This window comes from Sorex araneus, chromosome 2 (genome assembly GCF_027595985.1).
Source record: "Sorex araneus isolate mSorAra2 chromosome 2, mSorAra2.pri, whole genome shotgun sequence".
NCBI classification, from domain to species: Eukaryota; Metazoa; Chordata; class Mammalia; order Eulipotyphla; family Soricidae; genus Sorex; species Sorex araneus.
The window spans coordinates 197,712,844-197,730,103 of NC_073303.1; the positions used below are offsets into that span (position 1 = coordinate 197,712,844).

The 17,260-nt window shown below is 50.9% G+C and overlaps 2 protein-coding genes across 4 annotated transcripts in view; both read left to right on the forward strand.

The window, feature by feature from the left end:
• Positions 1 to 8,435: 8,435 nt before the first annotated feature.
• The window catches only part of MRPS6 (mitochondrial ribosomal protein S6), a 68,473-nt gene continuing 59,648 nt past the window's right edge, over positions 8,436 to 17,260 (forward strand). Inside the window, exon 1 of the mRNA XM_055124994.1 lies at positions 8,436 to 8,630. Coding sequence (XP_054980969.1) covers positions 8,586 to 8,630 — 45 coding nt within the window. The 5' untranslated portion in view covers positions 8,436 to 8,585. The remainder of the gene's footprint in view (positions 8,631 to 17,260) is intronic.
• Positions 8,493 to 17,260, forward strand: part of SLC5A3 (solute carrier family 5 member 3) — a 30,824-nt gene continuing 22,056 nt past the window's right edge. For 2 of the 3 annotated variants that reach the window (XR_008628431.1, XM_055124992.1), the window contains exon 1: positions 8,493 to 8,630. The gene's annotated coding sequence lies outside the window, so the exon portion shown is untranslated. Of the gene's footprint in view, positions 8,631 to 14,710; positions 15,112 to 17,260 lie in introns of those variants that run through there. The other variant, XM_055124993.1, reaches the window with a different exon arrangement.

Consider the following 17,260-nt stretch of genomic DNA (forward strand, 5'->3'; position numbering starts at 1 on the left):
AGAGCAAGGGAGGAGGTTTTATTGGTTCTGAGGCAGAATTGGGCAGGGGACACTGAGTGGGGTGTGAGGTTTGAATCCAAACAGTCCTGGGCCCACACAGGCGTCAAGTTCAATGGTACAAGCATTCCTGCCCAAGGCTGGGCCCCCCACCAGTCAATCCACAGCCCGATCCATGGCTTTGCTAGAGACAGTCTCTATCTAGTCACTGACCATGATTATCAGGAGATTCTCCTCACTGGATGCTCTCTGATGTCAATCGGACAAATAATTGAGGAGCTTGTCATTCCTGGTCCCCAAGGCCATCTCATTTAGATTCTGTACACTTTGGAGCAGGGAGGGGGATGGAAAATAAAAGTTGGATTTATAAAGAATGGTAGAGACATACATACAATGGTAGAGTGACGCAGAGTCTCTTGCCCCCCATGCCTGGCTGTCTTCACCAGGGTCCCTCGGCGGGGACGGGTTGCCTTTCCCTCCCCGCCCCAAGCAGAGCCTTGATAGTTGAATACCTCCGGAACCCAGCTATATCCATGCTCAAGGCCACTCTCCACACGTTTGGACAAGCCTCACGCAGGAAGGGACCAGCAGAGAAACCCAGGTTTGCGGGATCCAGGGCTGAGATCTCCAAGCCTGCTTGGATTGGGATTGAGATTTCTCCACCCAGATCCCCCCATTTTCCAGTGTCTTGGCAGTCACACCCACAAACTTCCCCCGGCACCATGTAATCCCACCAACGGCCAATATCCGGAGACTATAAGACCAAGCTCCTGGAAGCGTGCGGCCACAAAGCAGCTGCATGACATCTAATAGCCTTGTTCTCCCTCTTGGGGAACCTGACAAGCTCCCAAGAGTCTATTGCCCACATGGGAGAGCCTTGAAAGCTCCCCATGACATATTCATATCCCAAATACAATAAAATATATATATATACCTCTCAGAGAGCCCGACAAGCAACTGAGAGTATCCTGCCCGCACGGCAGATCCTGGCAAGCTACCCATGGTGTATTCGATATGCCAAAAACAGTAATGATAGGTCTCATTCTCCTGACCCTGAAAGAGCCTCCAATCATTGGGAAAGACGAGTAAGGAGAGGCTGCTAAAATCTCAGGGCTGAGTGTAATAAGATGTTACTGATGCTCACTCAAGTAAATCGACAAACAACGGGATGACAGTGACAGTGACGGTAGAGACATAACCCTGTGTGGGCATCATTGATAAAAGTCCTGGGTGGAAGGTTCTTGATCACCTAAATGGACTGTTCTTTTTTCTGAAGAATAATAGAGGAAAGTTTGCTTAACACGGTGATTTACAGTTTCTTAGTATTTATGTATTTAATATTCGGGTCAGTTGTAGTGTCCCTCAAGCCGGGAGTTAAGTTCCCACGCTCTTGCCTGCAGAGGCTTCTAAGTCCCAGTGAACCTAGGCTGAAAGTTCAAGATGACTTACTGTGGGCATTACGGTATTACTTTGTAATTTTAATACCCTAACAATATATTTCTCAGAATATGTTCCTGCTGCCATTATTGCTATTATGTTTATTTATTTTAAACTATGGGAAATTGGGGGGAGAAGGGGAAAGATTCTCCTAGAGATGAGGTAAAATACTGTCTCCTGATTTGACATTTTGAGAGACAAAATCTTCCTAAGAGCTTCTGTCGTGGGGTTTGACTCCCTACCAGAACCTTCCTCGCTGCAAATGAACGTTTTTACTTCTTGATCACTTCTGCCCTTTGTGGGGATCCCCTTGGGTCCCCAACACTCCCACCTACCCATCATCTATGTTAGCACAAGGAAGAAGCAACTAAGTTCCGCTGAAGGGCGTCTTCTGTGCTGTAACGGCCAATACCCAGGGCTCACCTCGTCTCTCCTGGAGATGACTGTGTGTTGTTGGTGACTTTGTTCCTCCTAACACAAGGTGGACTGCGCCCCACAGTATGGTCACTGAGAGGATCCTGCTGGCTTGACCTTCTTCCCAGGAAGTGTTGGCTGGTGGGGCCCTGACACCCACCTTTCAACATTCCTTGTGTGGAAGATCCCATGTAGAACTAGAACCACTACCTTCCTTCCTTCTCTGGGGGACGGGGGTGGGGGAGAAATCCCTGAAGGAGTCGTTCTTTAGAGCACTAAAAAAGAATAATCATATTAGTGCTTTAGAAATACTAGAATCTTATGACGAAGATGGAAGAAGGTATGACAATGGGAGAGAGAGTACCAATACCCTGGCTTGGAGCCGTAAGTAATATGGATTATGGAATGAGGGAAGGGCATTGAGGGCCAGACACCAGAACCAAAGAAGGTGGTATAGAGTTTTCCTGAAAAAGAAACCCAGAGGGATGGGATGGATAGATAGTTTGGTGGGCAAGGCATGTGCCCAACCTCCTTCGATCCCTGGAAGGTGCCCTGAGCATCACCAGGAAAGATCTCTGAGTGCAGAATTAGATAAAACCTGGGCATCCCACCCATCAAACCTTCCCTCAAGTAAACATAGAAATCCAGAGTCAGTGTCGACACTTGCCTTATAGCTCAAACAGTCAATCAAGCCAGCAAATTCTACGGACTCTCTCTCCTGACACTTCTTCGATGCCCACTCTCTCCGAACCCTACTCAGTGTCCTCGGGGCTTCTCCCGTGGCATACCTGCCCCCTTGGCAGCCCTTCATTCCCTCCCACTGCTCTGTCCTCTCCTTTCCAGCCCTCAACCCTGCACTGTCGAACAGACCTGGTGTCACCTCTCATCACACTCCCAGCGCCCCTTCCATTCCGCATCACAGTCCAATGAATTTCTAATACCAAGTAAGAATGTGGAAGTCCTGCCTCAAATCCTTTTTTTAAAAAAAAATTTATTAGTAAATCACCGTGGGGTACAGTTACAAACTTACTTTCATGTTTGCATTTGGTTTACATCCCTCCACCAGTGCCCATTCTCCTCCACCAATGTTCCCAGTATCCCTCCCACCAACCCCCCAGACCCCACCACCCCACCCTGCTTCTGCTGTTGGATGTTGTGGTTGGATGTTGTTGGATGTTGTTCTCTCTCCTGTTGGATGTTGTGGTTTGCAATAGAGATATTGAGTGGCCATCATGTTCGGTCTATAGTCCACTTTTGGTACGCGACTTTCAACCCGAGTGGGTCCTCCCAACATTCTCTACTAGGTGTTCCCTTCTCTGCTGCCTTTTCCCCTAGCATGTGAGGCCAGTTTCCAAGCTGTGGACCAGACCTCCTGTGTAAAAAACTAAGGCTTGCCGAGGGGTGCGTGTACTCTCAGGCTCTCCAGGCAGCTCTGTCTCACCGCCCGCGTCTGGTGCTCCGGAACCACTGTGTGTGCTGTTGGTCGAGGGAAGGCGACGGAAGGAAGAAGGTCAAACTGGTTGCTCGATCAGTTTATTTTGTTCTCTCTGCTTCTCCTGAGTCTGGCCCCCCTTTGCCCCACAGTCTTAGTTTATATTGCAAATTACATAGGGCGGTGGCACAAAGGTGGGTTTAACATCAACAAATAAACAAAGAAGGCTAAGACCATTTCTTAACAAAATCTCATCTAAGGAAATCTCATCTAAGGAGATCCACTCAAGGGAGTGATTCCAAACAAGGGTGTGTCAGGGTGTGAGCTAGTAATCTGCTTAGTTACAGTAAATCTACTTCTAATATTTCTAGCAATGTCATTCTGTATGAGCACAGTAAGAGATATAAAGTTTGGTTCTTACTGAGGACATCTCACTATACAGTCCTCAGGCCAGATTAGTCTTCCTAACCCCAGCAGGGTCCTAGTATCGTCGTTACCTTTGGATCATGACAGCATGATCATGCCCCCTCAACTTATAATTGAGTATTGTGGCGCTTTGGCCTGGCCTATCTCAATGCCAGGGTAGCACATAACTCACCGCTTGCCCTGGATCCATCCTGTCCCTCGTCGGGATCCTGCATTTGGGGTGTTAGGAACTGAGGGCAACTGAGTTAAGAAAGCAGATGCTCAGGAGTAAATATTATTGGAGTCAATCAACTCCCAAGTTACAAGCACAATATTATCTTCTTGTGTCCATACAGAAAGGACATTGCTTTAAGGTAAACTATGCAAAAGGTACTAACTACAAGTTCAGGATCCTTAGAAGAATCTAATCTTACAGAATCTGGTTAGGAAAAGGTGATTAGCTGGTTGGGAAGGAGGATGCAGAGAAGAGTTTACAGATAAACAAAAGAATGGGAGTGTCTCCAGAGTACTTAAACCTAAACGCCTTGTGGCAAGGGAGGAGGGATAAACCAGCGTTATCCTACACTCCTGGTTCTTATCTCTACTACTCTTGGGTGTTAGTGTCTCATTCTTCTACTTTATATTCCACATATGAGTGCGATCTTTCTGTGTCTGTCTCTTTTTTTCTAACTCATTTCACTCAACATGACACTCTCCATGTTGATCCACTTATAGGCAAATTTCATGACTTCATCTTTTCTAACAGCTGCATAGTATTCCACTGTGTAGATATACCAAAGTTTCTTTACCAGTCATCTGTTTTTGGGCACTCTGTTTTTTTCCAGATTTTGGCTATTGTAAATAGTGCTGCAATGAACATAGAAATGCAGATGTCATTTCTACTATGTCTTTTTGCCTCTCCAGGATATATTCCCAGGAGTGGTATTGCTGGGTCAAATGGGAGCTCAATTTCTAATTTTTTGAGAATCGTCCATATTGTTTTCCAAAAGGGCTGAACCAGTCGGCATTCCCACCAGCAGTGAAGGAGAGTCCCTTTCTTCCCACATCCACGCCAACACTGGTTGCTTTTGTTTTTTGGGATGTGGGCCAGTCTCTGTGGTGTGAGATGTTATCTCACGGTTGTTTTGATCTGCATTTCCCTAATGATTAGTGATGTAGAGCATTTTCTCATGTGCCTTTCAGCCATTCGGATTTCTTCTTTGGGAAAGTTTCTATTCATTTCATCACCCCATCTTTTGATCATGTTGGCAGTTTTCTTCTTGTGGAGTTCAACCAGTGCCTTGTATATCCTTGATATCAACCCCTTATCGGATGGGTATTGGGTAAATATCCTTTCCCATTCTGTTGCCTCAAATCCTTGATGCTGAGAGGATTCTTTGCTTTGGAGAACCATCACATTCAGAAATGGGGGGAGAGGGGGTAGAGAAAGAGAGAGAGAGAGAGAGAGAGACAGACAGACAGACAGACAGACAGACAGATAGACAGAGTGAGACAGAGACAGAGACAGAGAGACAGAGAAGGGAGGGAGAGAGAGGCAGACAGAGAGAGAGAGAGAGAGAGAGAGAGAGAGAGAGAGAGAGAAAGAGAGAGAGAACCCAGAGCTATAAAGGGGGCTTCAGGAGAATCCCCGGAGTGCAGATGCCACAGAATAGTCCTTGAGCTTTGCAGGGGGGTCCCTGACAAAATGTCTGGGAAATAGTCGCTGGAGGGAGGAGGCAGGGGGTGGGAGACCAGGGGGAGACAAAGAGCCAGAAGGGTCTTGGAAAATGGAGAAAAGTGGTTGGCAGAAGAAAGAAGCGACAACCTTTGCCAAGACAACAGGGCTCAGCTAAGACCTAAGACACCTCCGGATGCCCAAAAGCAGAAGCCGAGACTCTTCGCCTCTCTTTTTTCTTCTAATTTTATGATTTCAGTTCTATTTAAAACTGTTTTACGTTTTAATTTGTTTTGACTTGATTTTTGTCTGGGGACTAATTGGATGTCTAGTTTTCCAAACACCATTTATTATAGGGATGGGCTTTTCCCGGTCTTGGCTCTTTGGCAGTGCTCAGGGCTTCCTCCCATCTCTGCATTCAGGAATCACTCCTAGTGGTGCTTGGAGGACCATATAGGACACTTGGTCAGCGGTGTGCAAGGCAAGCACCCTACCTGCTGGGCTGTCTCTCTGGTCCCACTCTTACTTCTGAAGGTGAGAAATTCCGTGCTTCCTCTGACAATAAATCCCTCATTTTTATCTATCCACAGCACTCTTTTAACTATGGGGAAATTAGTCTACACAAATGGATAATTTGTATTTGAACCAGTGTCACTGCTCCTTGGAAGAGGATCGACTGTCAAGTTCAAGACCAGACAGTATTAAAACCCAGATATTACAAAAATATTTTATTATCTTTTTATTTGCTGGGGGGCGGGTGGTTAGCAGTCAAGAAACAGAAAAGACTTTTTTGGAGGGGCTACCTTGACGTTCTCAGGACTTTCTCCTGGTTCTGTTTTCAGAGATCACCTTTGGTGGGCTTGGGGGACCACCTGGGGGTACTGGAGATGGAACCCAGGCCAGCTGCAAGAACGCCAAAAGACTTACTGCATTATGTCTCTGGCCCCAATAAAAGGGACTGTATTGGGGGTTTATTTGGCAAAGCCATGTACTATAGAGAATCCAGGGTTGAATTAAGAATTAGGAGGTTGAATTAAGAGTATGGACTCAGGTTTTGCTGTAGCCTGGGTCCAAATTTATGTTTTACTTGGTACAGTTATAGACCCTTTGCTGATTAAGTTTGGGCACCCCAAAATGAGGTTAATAATTATTAGAACCAGTATCATTGTTCCTAGGAAGAGGATGGAATGTGAAATTCAAAACTAGAACATGTTCAAGGCCAGATATCACAGAAAAGTTATGTTCATAGCATCCTTATCCTTATCTTTGTGGGGGTTGGGAGGAGAGTAGCAATTAAGAAATAACTGCACTGTGGTAAGGAGAGAGAGAGAGAGAGAGAGAGAGAGAGAGAGAGAGAGAGAGAGAGAGAGAGAGAGAGAGAGAGAGAGAGAGAGAGAGAGTGTGTGTGTGTGTGTATACGCGCCACACTTGGCGGTGCTCAGGGCTGAGAGACCATATGAGATGCAGGGAATCAAACCCAAGTCCACGACCTGCAAAGGAAATACCTTCCCAGCTGCACGATTTCTCCAGCCCCTGTGGTAAACCTTTGACACACACAGCAAAGGTCTGTTCAGTGTCTGATATGTAGTAAATGCCCATTAAATTTTAACTGTTATGCTTTAAGCTCTCCAAAACTAAGGAACATTTCCCACACAGACCCTTTCGCCAGGATAAGCTGAGTAGGGTCACGGTGGCAGGGATCTCTTCCTCTAATCTCAAGGAATAAAAAGATGCATTTAGTACCGCTCCTGTATTTAGTACAACAGACTCTAAACCTGGGGCAGGGGTTCGGGGTGGCTGTGCAGAGTGACGGTACAGTGGATAAGGCCCTTGCCTTGCACACTGCTGGCCGGGGTTGGATCCCTAGCACCCCTTCTGTCCCGGGTCCCTGAGAGCAGAGCCAGATGTAAGCCCTGAGCACTTTCTGGTGTGGCCCCAAACCAGACCAACGAGGCCAGAGTGCATATTTGGTGTCTGCGTGCGTGCATGTGTGCTCGCATGTGTGTGCGCGCGTGTGCGTGTGTGAGCGTGTGTAGCATGAGCCTCTGGCCCAGCTCAGTAAACCAGGCTGTCTCACGATGGCTTTTCAAGTATCCTTGAGCTGGCCCTCCAACAGAATGGCCAGAAAACATGGACAGAACATGATTAGTTCGAACCAAAAGTATTGGCCTGTCCTTGGAAGCAACACGTGTGTCCAGGCCCGGGTCTCGCCTCGCTGGGCCTGTGCCAGGCTGAGCGAGCAGCCTGGTTGCATTAACTCATTCCCAGGCACCGCAGCCCCGGGAAGCAGGTGTCCTTCACGGCCCCTTTCCGCAGAGGCAGCGGGCCCAAGGTCAAGCAGCCGGCGGGGGCGGGCCGCATCCGAACCCTGGGGCAGGGGCCCCGGGGTGGCGCACTTGAGGCCGGGAAGCCGGCCAGAGGGGACCGGGGGTAGGGGATGGGGGGCGGCCGCTAGGGAGGGGTCCCCCGCTGCCCTTGCACATCCAGCGCGGGGAAGGAGGAGCATAGTCGTAGGGGAGGGTGCAGGAAGGTTCGAGAACAGCTCCGAGCGCCGGAAGGCAGCGGCGGTGGGCTGGGGGTGGGGGGTGCCCGCAAGCTTCCCTGCTGCAGCGGCCGCAGCCCCGCTGGGCAACACCAGCGTGGCCACCGCGCTGGGTCCCCAGAGCTCCGGGGGCGGGTGCGGGGGGAGGAACCGCGGGCGAGGGGCGCGCGCACCCACAAGCCCGCACCGTGGCGCAGGCGCACACGGGGGCGCAGGCTCGCCCGCCGCCCAGGACGAGACGGAAGGCATGGAAAGTTCCAGCTGGTTCGAGAACCCTAGGTAGCCGGGGGGTCGGCGGGGAGGCGTGGCGGGCGCGCCCGCGGCACTGCCCACTGCCCAGCTCGGTGCTGCCCGGGGTGTCGGGAACGCGGGCGCCCCAGGAAGGGAGCTGCGGGGCGCCGAGCGAAACCGCCTGTCGAGGGGGGCGCGGCGCGGCCGCCTTAAGGAGGGGGCGTGGCGAGGCGCGCGCGGGCGTGGCCGCGCCCGGGCGGGGGCGTGGCCGTGCCCGGGCGGGGGGCGTGGCCGGCGCTCTGCGCAGCTGCCGGCGTCTTTAAGCCCGGGCTCCCGCGGCCGGAGCGTGCTTTCGGCGTCCGGAGCCTTCCGGCTTGCCCCGCGCTCATCCGCCGCCCCGCGCACAGCCCCGCCGGCTCTCCCGGGAGCCGCGCGCGCCTACCCGGTCGGGCATGCCCCGCTACGAGCTGGCTTTGATCCTGAAAGCCATGCAGCGGGTGAGTGACCTTCCCGTTCCCCCTCGTCCCGGGCGAGAGCGCCCCGGGCGCGTCGCCGGCGCGGGTGTCCCCCCCCTCCCCAACACCCGATCCCCCGTGGGCCGCTAGGCTGCCGTCCCCCTCCGGCCGCGCGGCGGAGGGGAGGCCTGGGTGGGTGGGAAGCCGGGGCTGGGGGTCGCGCGCGCGCGGGGGGCTCTCCCGCAATCCCTCACCGCCCCCCCCCCCACCTCCCAGGCTGGCGCGGCGAGGCCGCGTGCGCGCGGGCGCGGGGGTGTGTGCCGGGAGGGTGTGACTCGCGCGCCGGCCTGCGGGGCGGGGTGGTGCGGGTGGTGGTGGTCCGGGTGGCCGGGGGAGCGGGCAGAGGACCCCCGGCGCCGCCCGCAGCGTGCCCGCCTCCGCCGGGACCGTCCGCGCGCGCCCCCCCCGCACCCTCCCTCCTCTCCTCCCTCCCCCCCACCTCCTCCCGTAGGAGCGCTTTGGCCGGGCCGCGTGCTGGACCGCGCTCTCGGGTGGGGGGATTCGGTGGTGGTTCTTTTGTTTTCAACCCATCTCGGACTTATCTTTTTTTGACTTCAGCGGGTAAAAAAAAAAAAAAAAGCCCGCTTGCGGGCGAGGTGGGCTGGGGGTCTGTGTGCTGGGGGTGGGGATGCCCTTAGCCCCTGCGTGGGAGGGGGGGGATGCATGCCCTTAGCCCGGTTTCATTCATCAGATCTGTAGCTTTTCTTGGCGCCTTCCAGAGAAACTTTTCTCCTGTCCTCCCCTGCTGCTTGGGAGGCCCCCCTGGAGGCAGTGGCGGGAGGAGGGGGGTGGGAAATTCCAGGTTTGGGGACGGTTGGGGACGCCCACCCGCAGCGCGTCCACTGGGGGGTGGGGGTGGTGCTCCTGTGTTCTGGGCCAGGTCCGCTACTAGCCTGAATTCATTCGTCAGGAGAGCCCCTCGCGTGCCCTCCCCCTCCCCCCTTTTATTTTCCTCTTCTCCCAGGTATAATAAAAATAAAAACGGAAGCGAATTTCTGAACTTTGGAAGCCTCTTGTACCACGCACAGCTCTGAGAGGCCCTGGGAGCACGTGGTGGGGGATCGGACTTGGGGGTCGCGCCATCGGACTGGGGTGGGGGATGGGGGGCGATTTGGCCGAGTAGTGGTTAGGAAGTTTGGTGAATTTCAGCCCGGGGTCTGGCGCTATTGGAGATAACAAAACGGTTCAGGGGGCGGGTGCGGGGGGGTGGAGGGAATCATTGCCTACTATCTAGTCGGGACCTGGGGGGTTCTGTCTAGAGAGTGGCCTCAGCCCTGCCAATGCGCCCCCCCAGGTTCCATCTTCCTGCATTTGGCAGAAAGATCGCGGTGGTTACCCCCAGAGAACGAGCCCTCTGCCCTCCGTGATAAGATTTTTAAAACGATCAAAAACACTTAAAATAAAAATAACGCATTATTAAAATGAACAGACAATTATGTGCAAAAATGGTAAGCCTACTTCTAGCTCTTTAGGAGATACTTGGGCATGCTATTTATTCTACAGAAATGTGTTACCTGTTTGGGGGGAAGCAGGTCAGTTTATAGAGGTACTATTTTGTCCAGTCCAGAGGCGTTTGGAATGAAAAATCCAGAATGCCTTTTTTGCTTTCAGCACGGCTGCCAAGTGCATTGGTTATCTGGCTGCATGTGTATATTCATGATCTGTATTTCCTTTAACATGTTACTCGTAATTTTTTTTGTGTGGTCAGCATACGTTTCAGGCTAGTTCAGTTAGACCATGAATTGGAGTTCTGCCAGAGGGACTGTATTCAGTGCTTGCCTTAATCTGGGCAAGGGGTGGGGGATGGGGAACCCTAGCAAGATACTGTAGGTAAACTCCCTTTTGAGGACCCCCCCCCCAAAAAAAAAACAAAACTGCAGCGAGGACATTGTAACAATAGTAAAACTGCTTCAGAGATCCTTGGCCTAAATGAAGTCACTGACTTGGGTAGTTTGTAAGTGTGTAACAAAAGACTTAAGGGTTCCAACAATCTTTACTTGCTTCCAGCTTACAAAAACTCACCTTCAGTTTGCAAAAGTTGATTTCTAAAATTTGAGGGCTGGGAATAAAATGAACATATTTGCACAATGCAAGAATGCTGTGGTGAGCTGGTGCGTCTTCCCCAGGTCCTGGGAAGCCGGAATCTGAACCCCTGGCGGTTTGGGATTCTTCTGGGAGCGGAAAGTCTCCGGTACCTCGGTTCCATCTTGTATATATTAGTTTTCCATGCTGCAGGGTGGAACTGTTACAGTGTTGCTGCAGGGTAGAACTGTTACAGTGTGTCCCTGTACTTTGATGACTGCTCCCTGCCAGTCAATTTTTTGGGGGAAATCTGCTTAGGTCCCCAGGTCCCGGCAGGTATGGCGCCGAGGTGCCTGTTCCCAGCCCACTCTGCATAAACATCTAAAGTCTTTCTGACTTAAGATGTATATCTTAATCTGTATATCTGACCCTCCTTCTCTGAAACTGAGCACACCAGAGTTTTAGAGATTTAAATGCAGGTGCTAGGGGAAGATTTCAACATCTGCTAGAGAACAGGTGACACCTGTGTCCTTATGCCCCAGAGACTCTGGCTGAAGGGTCCAGGGTGCCCGGCCATTACGTCAGTCACACTCGCTACCATTCCCCCTCACCCCCCACCCCCGGTCTGGAATTGGGAGCAGATGAATCTCTGTTTTTGTGGTTACCTCCACAGTTGGGCATATACTGTTATTTCTAAATACAGTTCTCCCAGGAAGAAATCGATGGGCAAGTGCCATGTAACTTGAACTTGATTTTACTATGTGGATATTTAAAACAAGTTCTTCTTCTTTTTTAATTCCTCCTCCTGCCCCCCATTTGATTGTTGTGAAGAATAGGTGGAGGGGTGCAACTGGACTCAGTGATGGGTGTGGAGAGACCAGGTCTTTTAACAGGCGAAGACCAAAGCCACTTGGAAAAGTGCCGGTTTAGACCCGACAGGGTCAGTCCTAGATCGTCTAGCTAAGAGTCTTCAGAAACGCTTTTCAGAGCCTCCCGTAGACCCGTGAGCACGGGCCCAGCTGTGATCACTGTGGAAGCGGCCTTCCAGGTAACTGTGGAAGAACCTAGCTCCAGAGGTGAGACCAGAGGCTGCGGGTGGCTGGATTGTTCTTTTTCTTTTTTTCTTTTCAGAAAAGAAAGGCCAGCTGTGAGAGGGTGAATTCACCCCCACCCCTCCCTATCCTCCTGGCTAGGTTGTTCCAGTGTCCGGAGGAGGGAGACAGGTGCTTTGGGCCAGACTGGGCCGAAGCCTATGCTTGAGGCAGTCGCAGAAGAGGGTGCCTTTGGTCTCACTGAGAACATTCAGTCAGTGCAGACTGACTTGCAGTGATGAAGGTAGAGAAGCCCAGGGGAACCTGTGGAAACTTACTTTGGGGATGGGTTCAGGAAGACGAGGTTTTAGGTAAAAAACAACAACTATGTAGAACATTTCTATTTGGTGACTTGGGGACACGGCCATTAGTGAGCATGGCTTAGTTCATTTTCCCAAAGGATAAGCATGGTTGGCATATACTAGAGTTGTGAAAACTTTGTTTAAAAAAAATTCTTCCCCCTAAAATCTCATTTTGGCTTAGGAATTTTTACGTGAATGAAATAACGGTCAGTGGTTTAAAGAATAGCTCACTGAATTGCTAAGTGAATGCCTCTGTGTACAAAAAGAGTACCATTAGTAAATACTCACTTGTATATGCTTTTCTAGTAGGAAAAAGAGCAGATTGCGTCTTTAGAAATCTTAAGTCTTCTTAATACTGATTTCACAAGTTATTCCATATTCAGGACCCCACATTTATTTTTAATTACATGAGAAGATTATATTCTAAATTTTAGAATAACTCCTTGAAATAGTTTTTCATAGCTAGAGTTTTTTTGTTTTTTTTTTTTCAATGCAGTCTGAATTGAATTTGCAATCTGGTTTTGGAAACAATTGTGGTGAGATTTCAGTTCCCAACTTGTGTATTTACTGATCGTGAGCAGAACAGTCTCTCGTTTCTCTTTACTCCAAAGCCTTTTTGATGAAGAGAAGTAATAGTGCATTTGTTCTAAGGTTGTATCCAGACTTCTTTGATCTTCAGCAAGTTTACACCTGCAGACTGTTTGCATTTTAGTTGACTTTTGGTGGAGTCGTAGGAGGCTACTGAGTTCAGGTATGGGGCTGACCGACCCCGGGGCCTTGTACCTCGTCTTGGTGACGTTTGAAAACCAGGGAAAAGCGACATGTCTGCTCTCAGGTGGCCGCCAGTCCCTGTTCAAGTGGATGTGTCTCCGTTGCCGCTTGCTAGCCAGCTAAATTCCCTTTTATCTCTTCTTCTCTCTCGCAGGCCCTCTCTAAACAGCTTGGAGCTTTCATAATTGCCCCGTGTGTCTCTGCTTGAAAGCAGACCTTTGCAATTCAGTTCCCAGTGGTGAGAGCCGCGTCTCGTCTCGCAGGCCATGTCATACTCTGATTTGGTTTTAAAGTATTCTTGGGTGACAGCCTTTTGCCACAGCGAGTGATGGGAGGAGGAGTCCTGGTTCTGCCCCCTAGCTCCAGCCAAGCTGCCCGGAGTGGCTGGTGGGGGTCGGCCCGGACCCTCTTCCCGCTGGCCACAGTGCTTTGTATGTATGACTCCTCTCAGGCTGACGGGCAGTGGAGTTTTTCGTTGTCCCGAGTAACTTACGTCACCCAGTCCTGCCGCTCACTGCTTGTGAAACCTAGGTTCTCACAGGGAGACTGCGATCGAGTCATCTCACTTTCAGTGTTTAGAATTACCTTAAAAAACGGAAGAGTTTGGAAGTGGCGAAGAACGAAATTGCCAGTGTTTCCTCGTCGTGGCTTTCCTGGGGTGTCTCTGTTGCATTTGTGGGGTGGCACAGCCTGCCGGGTGGAGAGAAGGAGTCTCTCCTCCTGCAGAAGGTCGTACTCTTAACCCGAAGGAGCTCTGCGCATGCCCACCGTCCTCTCTAGGGGAACCCATGTAAAGTATTAGTCAAAGGTCAGAAAACTCTCAAATCTCTGAATGTCCGGTAAGTTACCGCTTCACCTAAAGGAACATCTCAAAACTTTGGAAAAGGTGCGTAACTTAGGGCGGGAGTTGTAAAGTCTGTTTTACAGACCCAGTGTTTCCTGCCGTCTCTATTCCCGTGGCCTGCAAGAAAGGATTTTACTTGGGGGTGTTGGGGAGGGGGAGGCCCACGCCCAGCGGTGCTCAGGGAACCAGAAGGGGTGCTTGCTAGGGATCAAACCCAGGTCAGGTGCTTGTAAGGCACACACACTACCCACTGCATACTCTGTCCCGCCCGGGATTTTACATGTTTTTAAAAAATAATACTAAAAAATTCAAAATCTAGAACACTTTTCCTTTCTTAAAAAAAAAGATATGAAAATTGCATGAAATTTCAGATTTCAGAGATCATAAGGGAATCTATAAAAATAGAGCCCTGTTACAAAATACAAAATAACCCCGTTTCCCCTCTGGCCCTTGCAGACCCTTGCCAGTGCCTAACTCCACACCTGATACGGATGCCGTGTTTCCTGGACTCAGCAGTTCTCTGCATTTATAGTATAGTATTCCTTTCCGGCAGTTGTGCTCTGATTCGTCCCTTCTTTCTCTACAATGCCTCTGACCTTTTTATTGTTTTATTGACTTTGATCTGATTTGCCTTTTTTCTTCTCCCACTGGCATTTCCTAATAAGCTCTGGCATTTCTTATTCCTTTTGGTGCCGATTATTGCCTTTTAGTTGTGTGTGGGCCGAACGTAACGAATCACCTCATTCAAGACTTTCCTACCTTTTTTTTTTTTTGTGGCCGTCTTCTCTTGCCTTCCGTACCCGGGGTTGGCCAGATTCAGTTCTATTCTTGGCTCCCTCCGGCCCCTCCCCCGCCCTGGGTGAGCCACTCATCTTTCTCGTCTGGATTCTTCGAGTTTCCTCGGACAGTCGGTTCCTAGAAACAGGCCTCACAGTGCAGGGAAGTGAGCCTTCGCGAACTATTCAGACTCCAGATGCGTTTTTAACGAGGAAACAAAAGACAAAGCCCTGTGCAGTAATGCTTCCGGGTGGCCTGCTTGCTTTCCAATGGTTGTGTCAAATCCTGATACCCCTCTCTGTTCCAGAGACATTGAGAGTGGACGTGATGCCCGAGATGGCCTGTGACGGGACACATTCTTTCCTAAGCCTCGCCAGTCCACTCTTGCCCATTCTGCATTTGGTGCACGGAGCAAACAGACGCTGCAGACTGCTGCAGACGGGTTCCTTTTCGTTTCCTTTGGCATTCCATGGCATCCCCTCCCTCTCTGCCTGACCTCCTCTCTGACAATCGACAGGGCTTCATTTGAGCTCATTTGGCACATCCTGGACCCTGGGGGAGCCTCACTGGTAGGCCAGGAGAGATGCTGCCCTCTTTCTCGGATGGTATTCTTCTGTCTTCTCCGAGTCCCTTCCCACTCAGCATTCCCTGAATTGGTGAGTGTTTCTTCTCTCCCTGGCCAGGTCACAGACTCTCCTAGAGTCAGGTGTGTGCAGACTGTTCTCAGTGTGTGTGGCGGGGAGGCTGCTCACGTATGTGCCCCCTTGTTGCCTGGCAAGCGGTTCGTTTGCCAGAGGAGGTTTTCAAGACTTTGATGGCAGGTAATCTTGTTTTCAGAATCATAATATAAATATCATGTGAAGTGATTTGGTGATTGCAAATTCAGTTTCCCCTCTCTGAAAACCAAATTGGAAAGAAGGAAGGTGAGTCCCTCAAGCAGCGGGTATAGAGTGAGATACGTTTGGAGGAGTCGCGCGGGTTCCAGGAGGACTTGCATTGATCTGCCACGTCAGTGAAACTGAAAGTAGAGATCAGAGGCAACTCCTTTATAGATGTGGTGCACAAGATAAGTGGTTTCCAACTGTCTCGTGTCCGGCTGGGTTTCCTGCTGGGCCTCAGAAATGTTTGTGCTGCTTAATACATGGTCCACTTGGATTAAAAAAGAAAAAATCATTTTATATCATGTCTTAAAGTGAAGATGCAAAATGTGATTATAAGTAGTGATTTTTCTTTCTGCCATAGTGGTCCATGGGATCCCTTTATTATTAAATATCCCCGGGTTTGCAGGAGTGCAAGGTTAAAAACCCCTGGTTTAGACCAAGCAGGAGGAACTTGAGTCAGCAGCTGACTTCACATCAGGTGCTCTGAGGCTCATTAAGATTGGCAAGTGAATATGTCTACATATTAAACTTAAATGTTTCAGGTACGTATGTATGGTCTTCAGGATTTTTCTATTTTTACCGTTAGTTTTAACTTACTTTGGGGCATGAAAGCTGCTGCTTCTGTTGGCTGGTGCTCTGATTTTTCATTTCCTGAGTGAACCCAAGCCCCCTGGTGAAGTTGTCTCATGTCAGCATCCACGAAGAACTGGCGAGGGGAGACTAGAAAGACATTTGTGGGCAGATTCCTGGCTCCCGTCTCCCAGAGCTCCGCCCTGCTCAGACTCCCGCTTCCCCACCTGGAAGACGGGAGTCTTTGCAGATGACGTGGTAGTGTGGCCTTGAAGGTGGCCGTGTCTGGCGTGGCATTGTGATCTCAGGCAAATGGCCCCCAGTCTTGGATTTCTTCTTCTGTGCTCTCCCGTTACGGAAGAGCCTCGCAAGGCCAGTTGCGTGGTATGTCAGTCCTTCCATCAGAAGGAGTCAGTCCTGCCTGGTCTGGCGTCCTTGCATATGTTCACACGTGTCAGAGCCTGCGTGTTAAAGAAGCCGGGGCAAACTTCTGCCTCTGAGGTGGAGCGTACGTTGGAGAGCTCCCGGAGACTGTCCCTCGAACGACCCTTGTCAGACATGGGCATGTGTGTCTTCATCCAGGAGCTGTTGGCCCCTTGCCTGGCGGTGTTCTGAAGCGTGAGAACTGAACTCCTTGCTTCTGGGCAGCGTGTGGTGTCCGAGTCTCCCAGCCGACCCTCTCTAAAAGCCGCAGGCCAGTAGTTCTCAGGGATCAGGCGACTCCTTGCCCGGCTTTTCCAAGGCGACAGGTGTGCACAATCTGAAGAGAAGGAGCTAGGGCCCAGGTTTAGAAAATGCTTTCCTTCCAGTCAGGAGAAGGAACCCAAGTGCAGAGGTGACGCAGTCCCCTTGCTGTGGTTGTCGCCCTGTCTGAGAAGCCGACGTGGTGGCCACCAGATCTCAGTCGGGCTGGCCTGCAGGTGCGGGAAGTGTGCCTGGGCCCTTGGCGTCTGTGAGGGGTGGGAGACCCTGGATACTCCCCGACGTCTGCCCTGCTTCCAGTGTGCGTTCTGGTGTTGCATGTGCCTGTGGGGGATAGGAGATCTCCTTTTGCTGCGGATGTGGGGCGCAGGGAAAGGCGCAGGCTGGGGGCAGGCTCTTGACCGGGCGTGTGTTACAGGAAGGGGTACTTGAGGGTCCTCTCTCACCATCACTTGAACCTGTTAAGTCAACACACGGTCTAGTAGTAGCTTGTCGCCCCTTTGCTGGGGGCTACTTGCTACTTCGTTGGCAGTTCCCCAGAGGGCCGTAGTGTGAAGTGCACTATTTTTAAACCCCGAGTTAGATACCCGGCTTCCGTCAGGGAGGCCCTGGCTGTCCCGGGCCAGCGTCCTTGCCCCCAGGAACGCCGTCT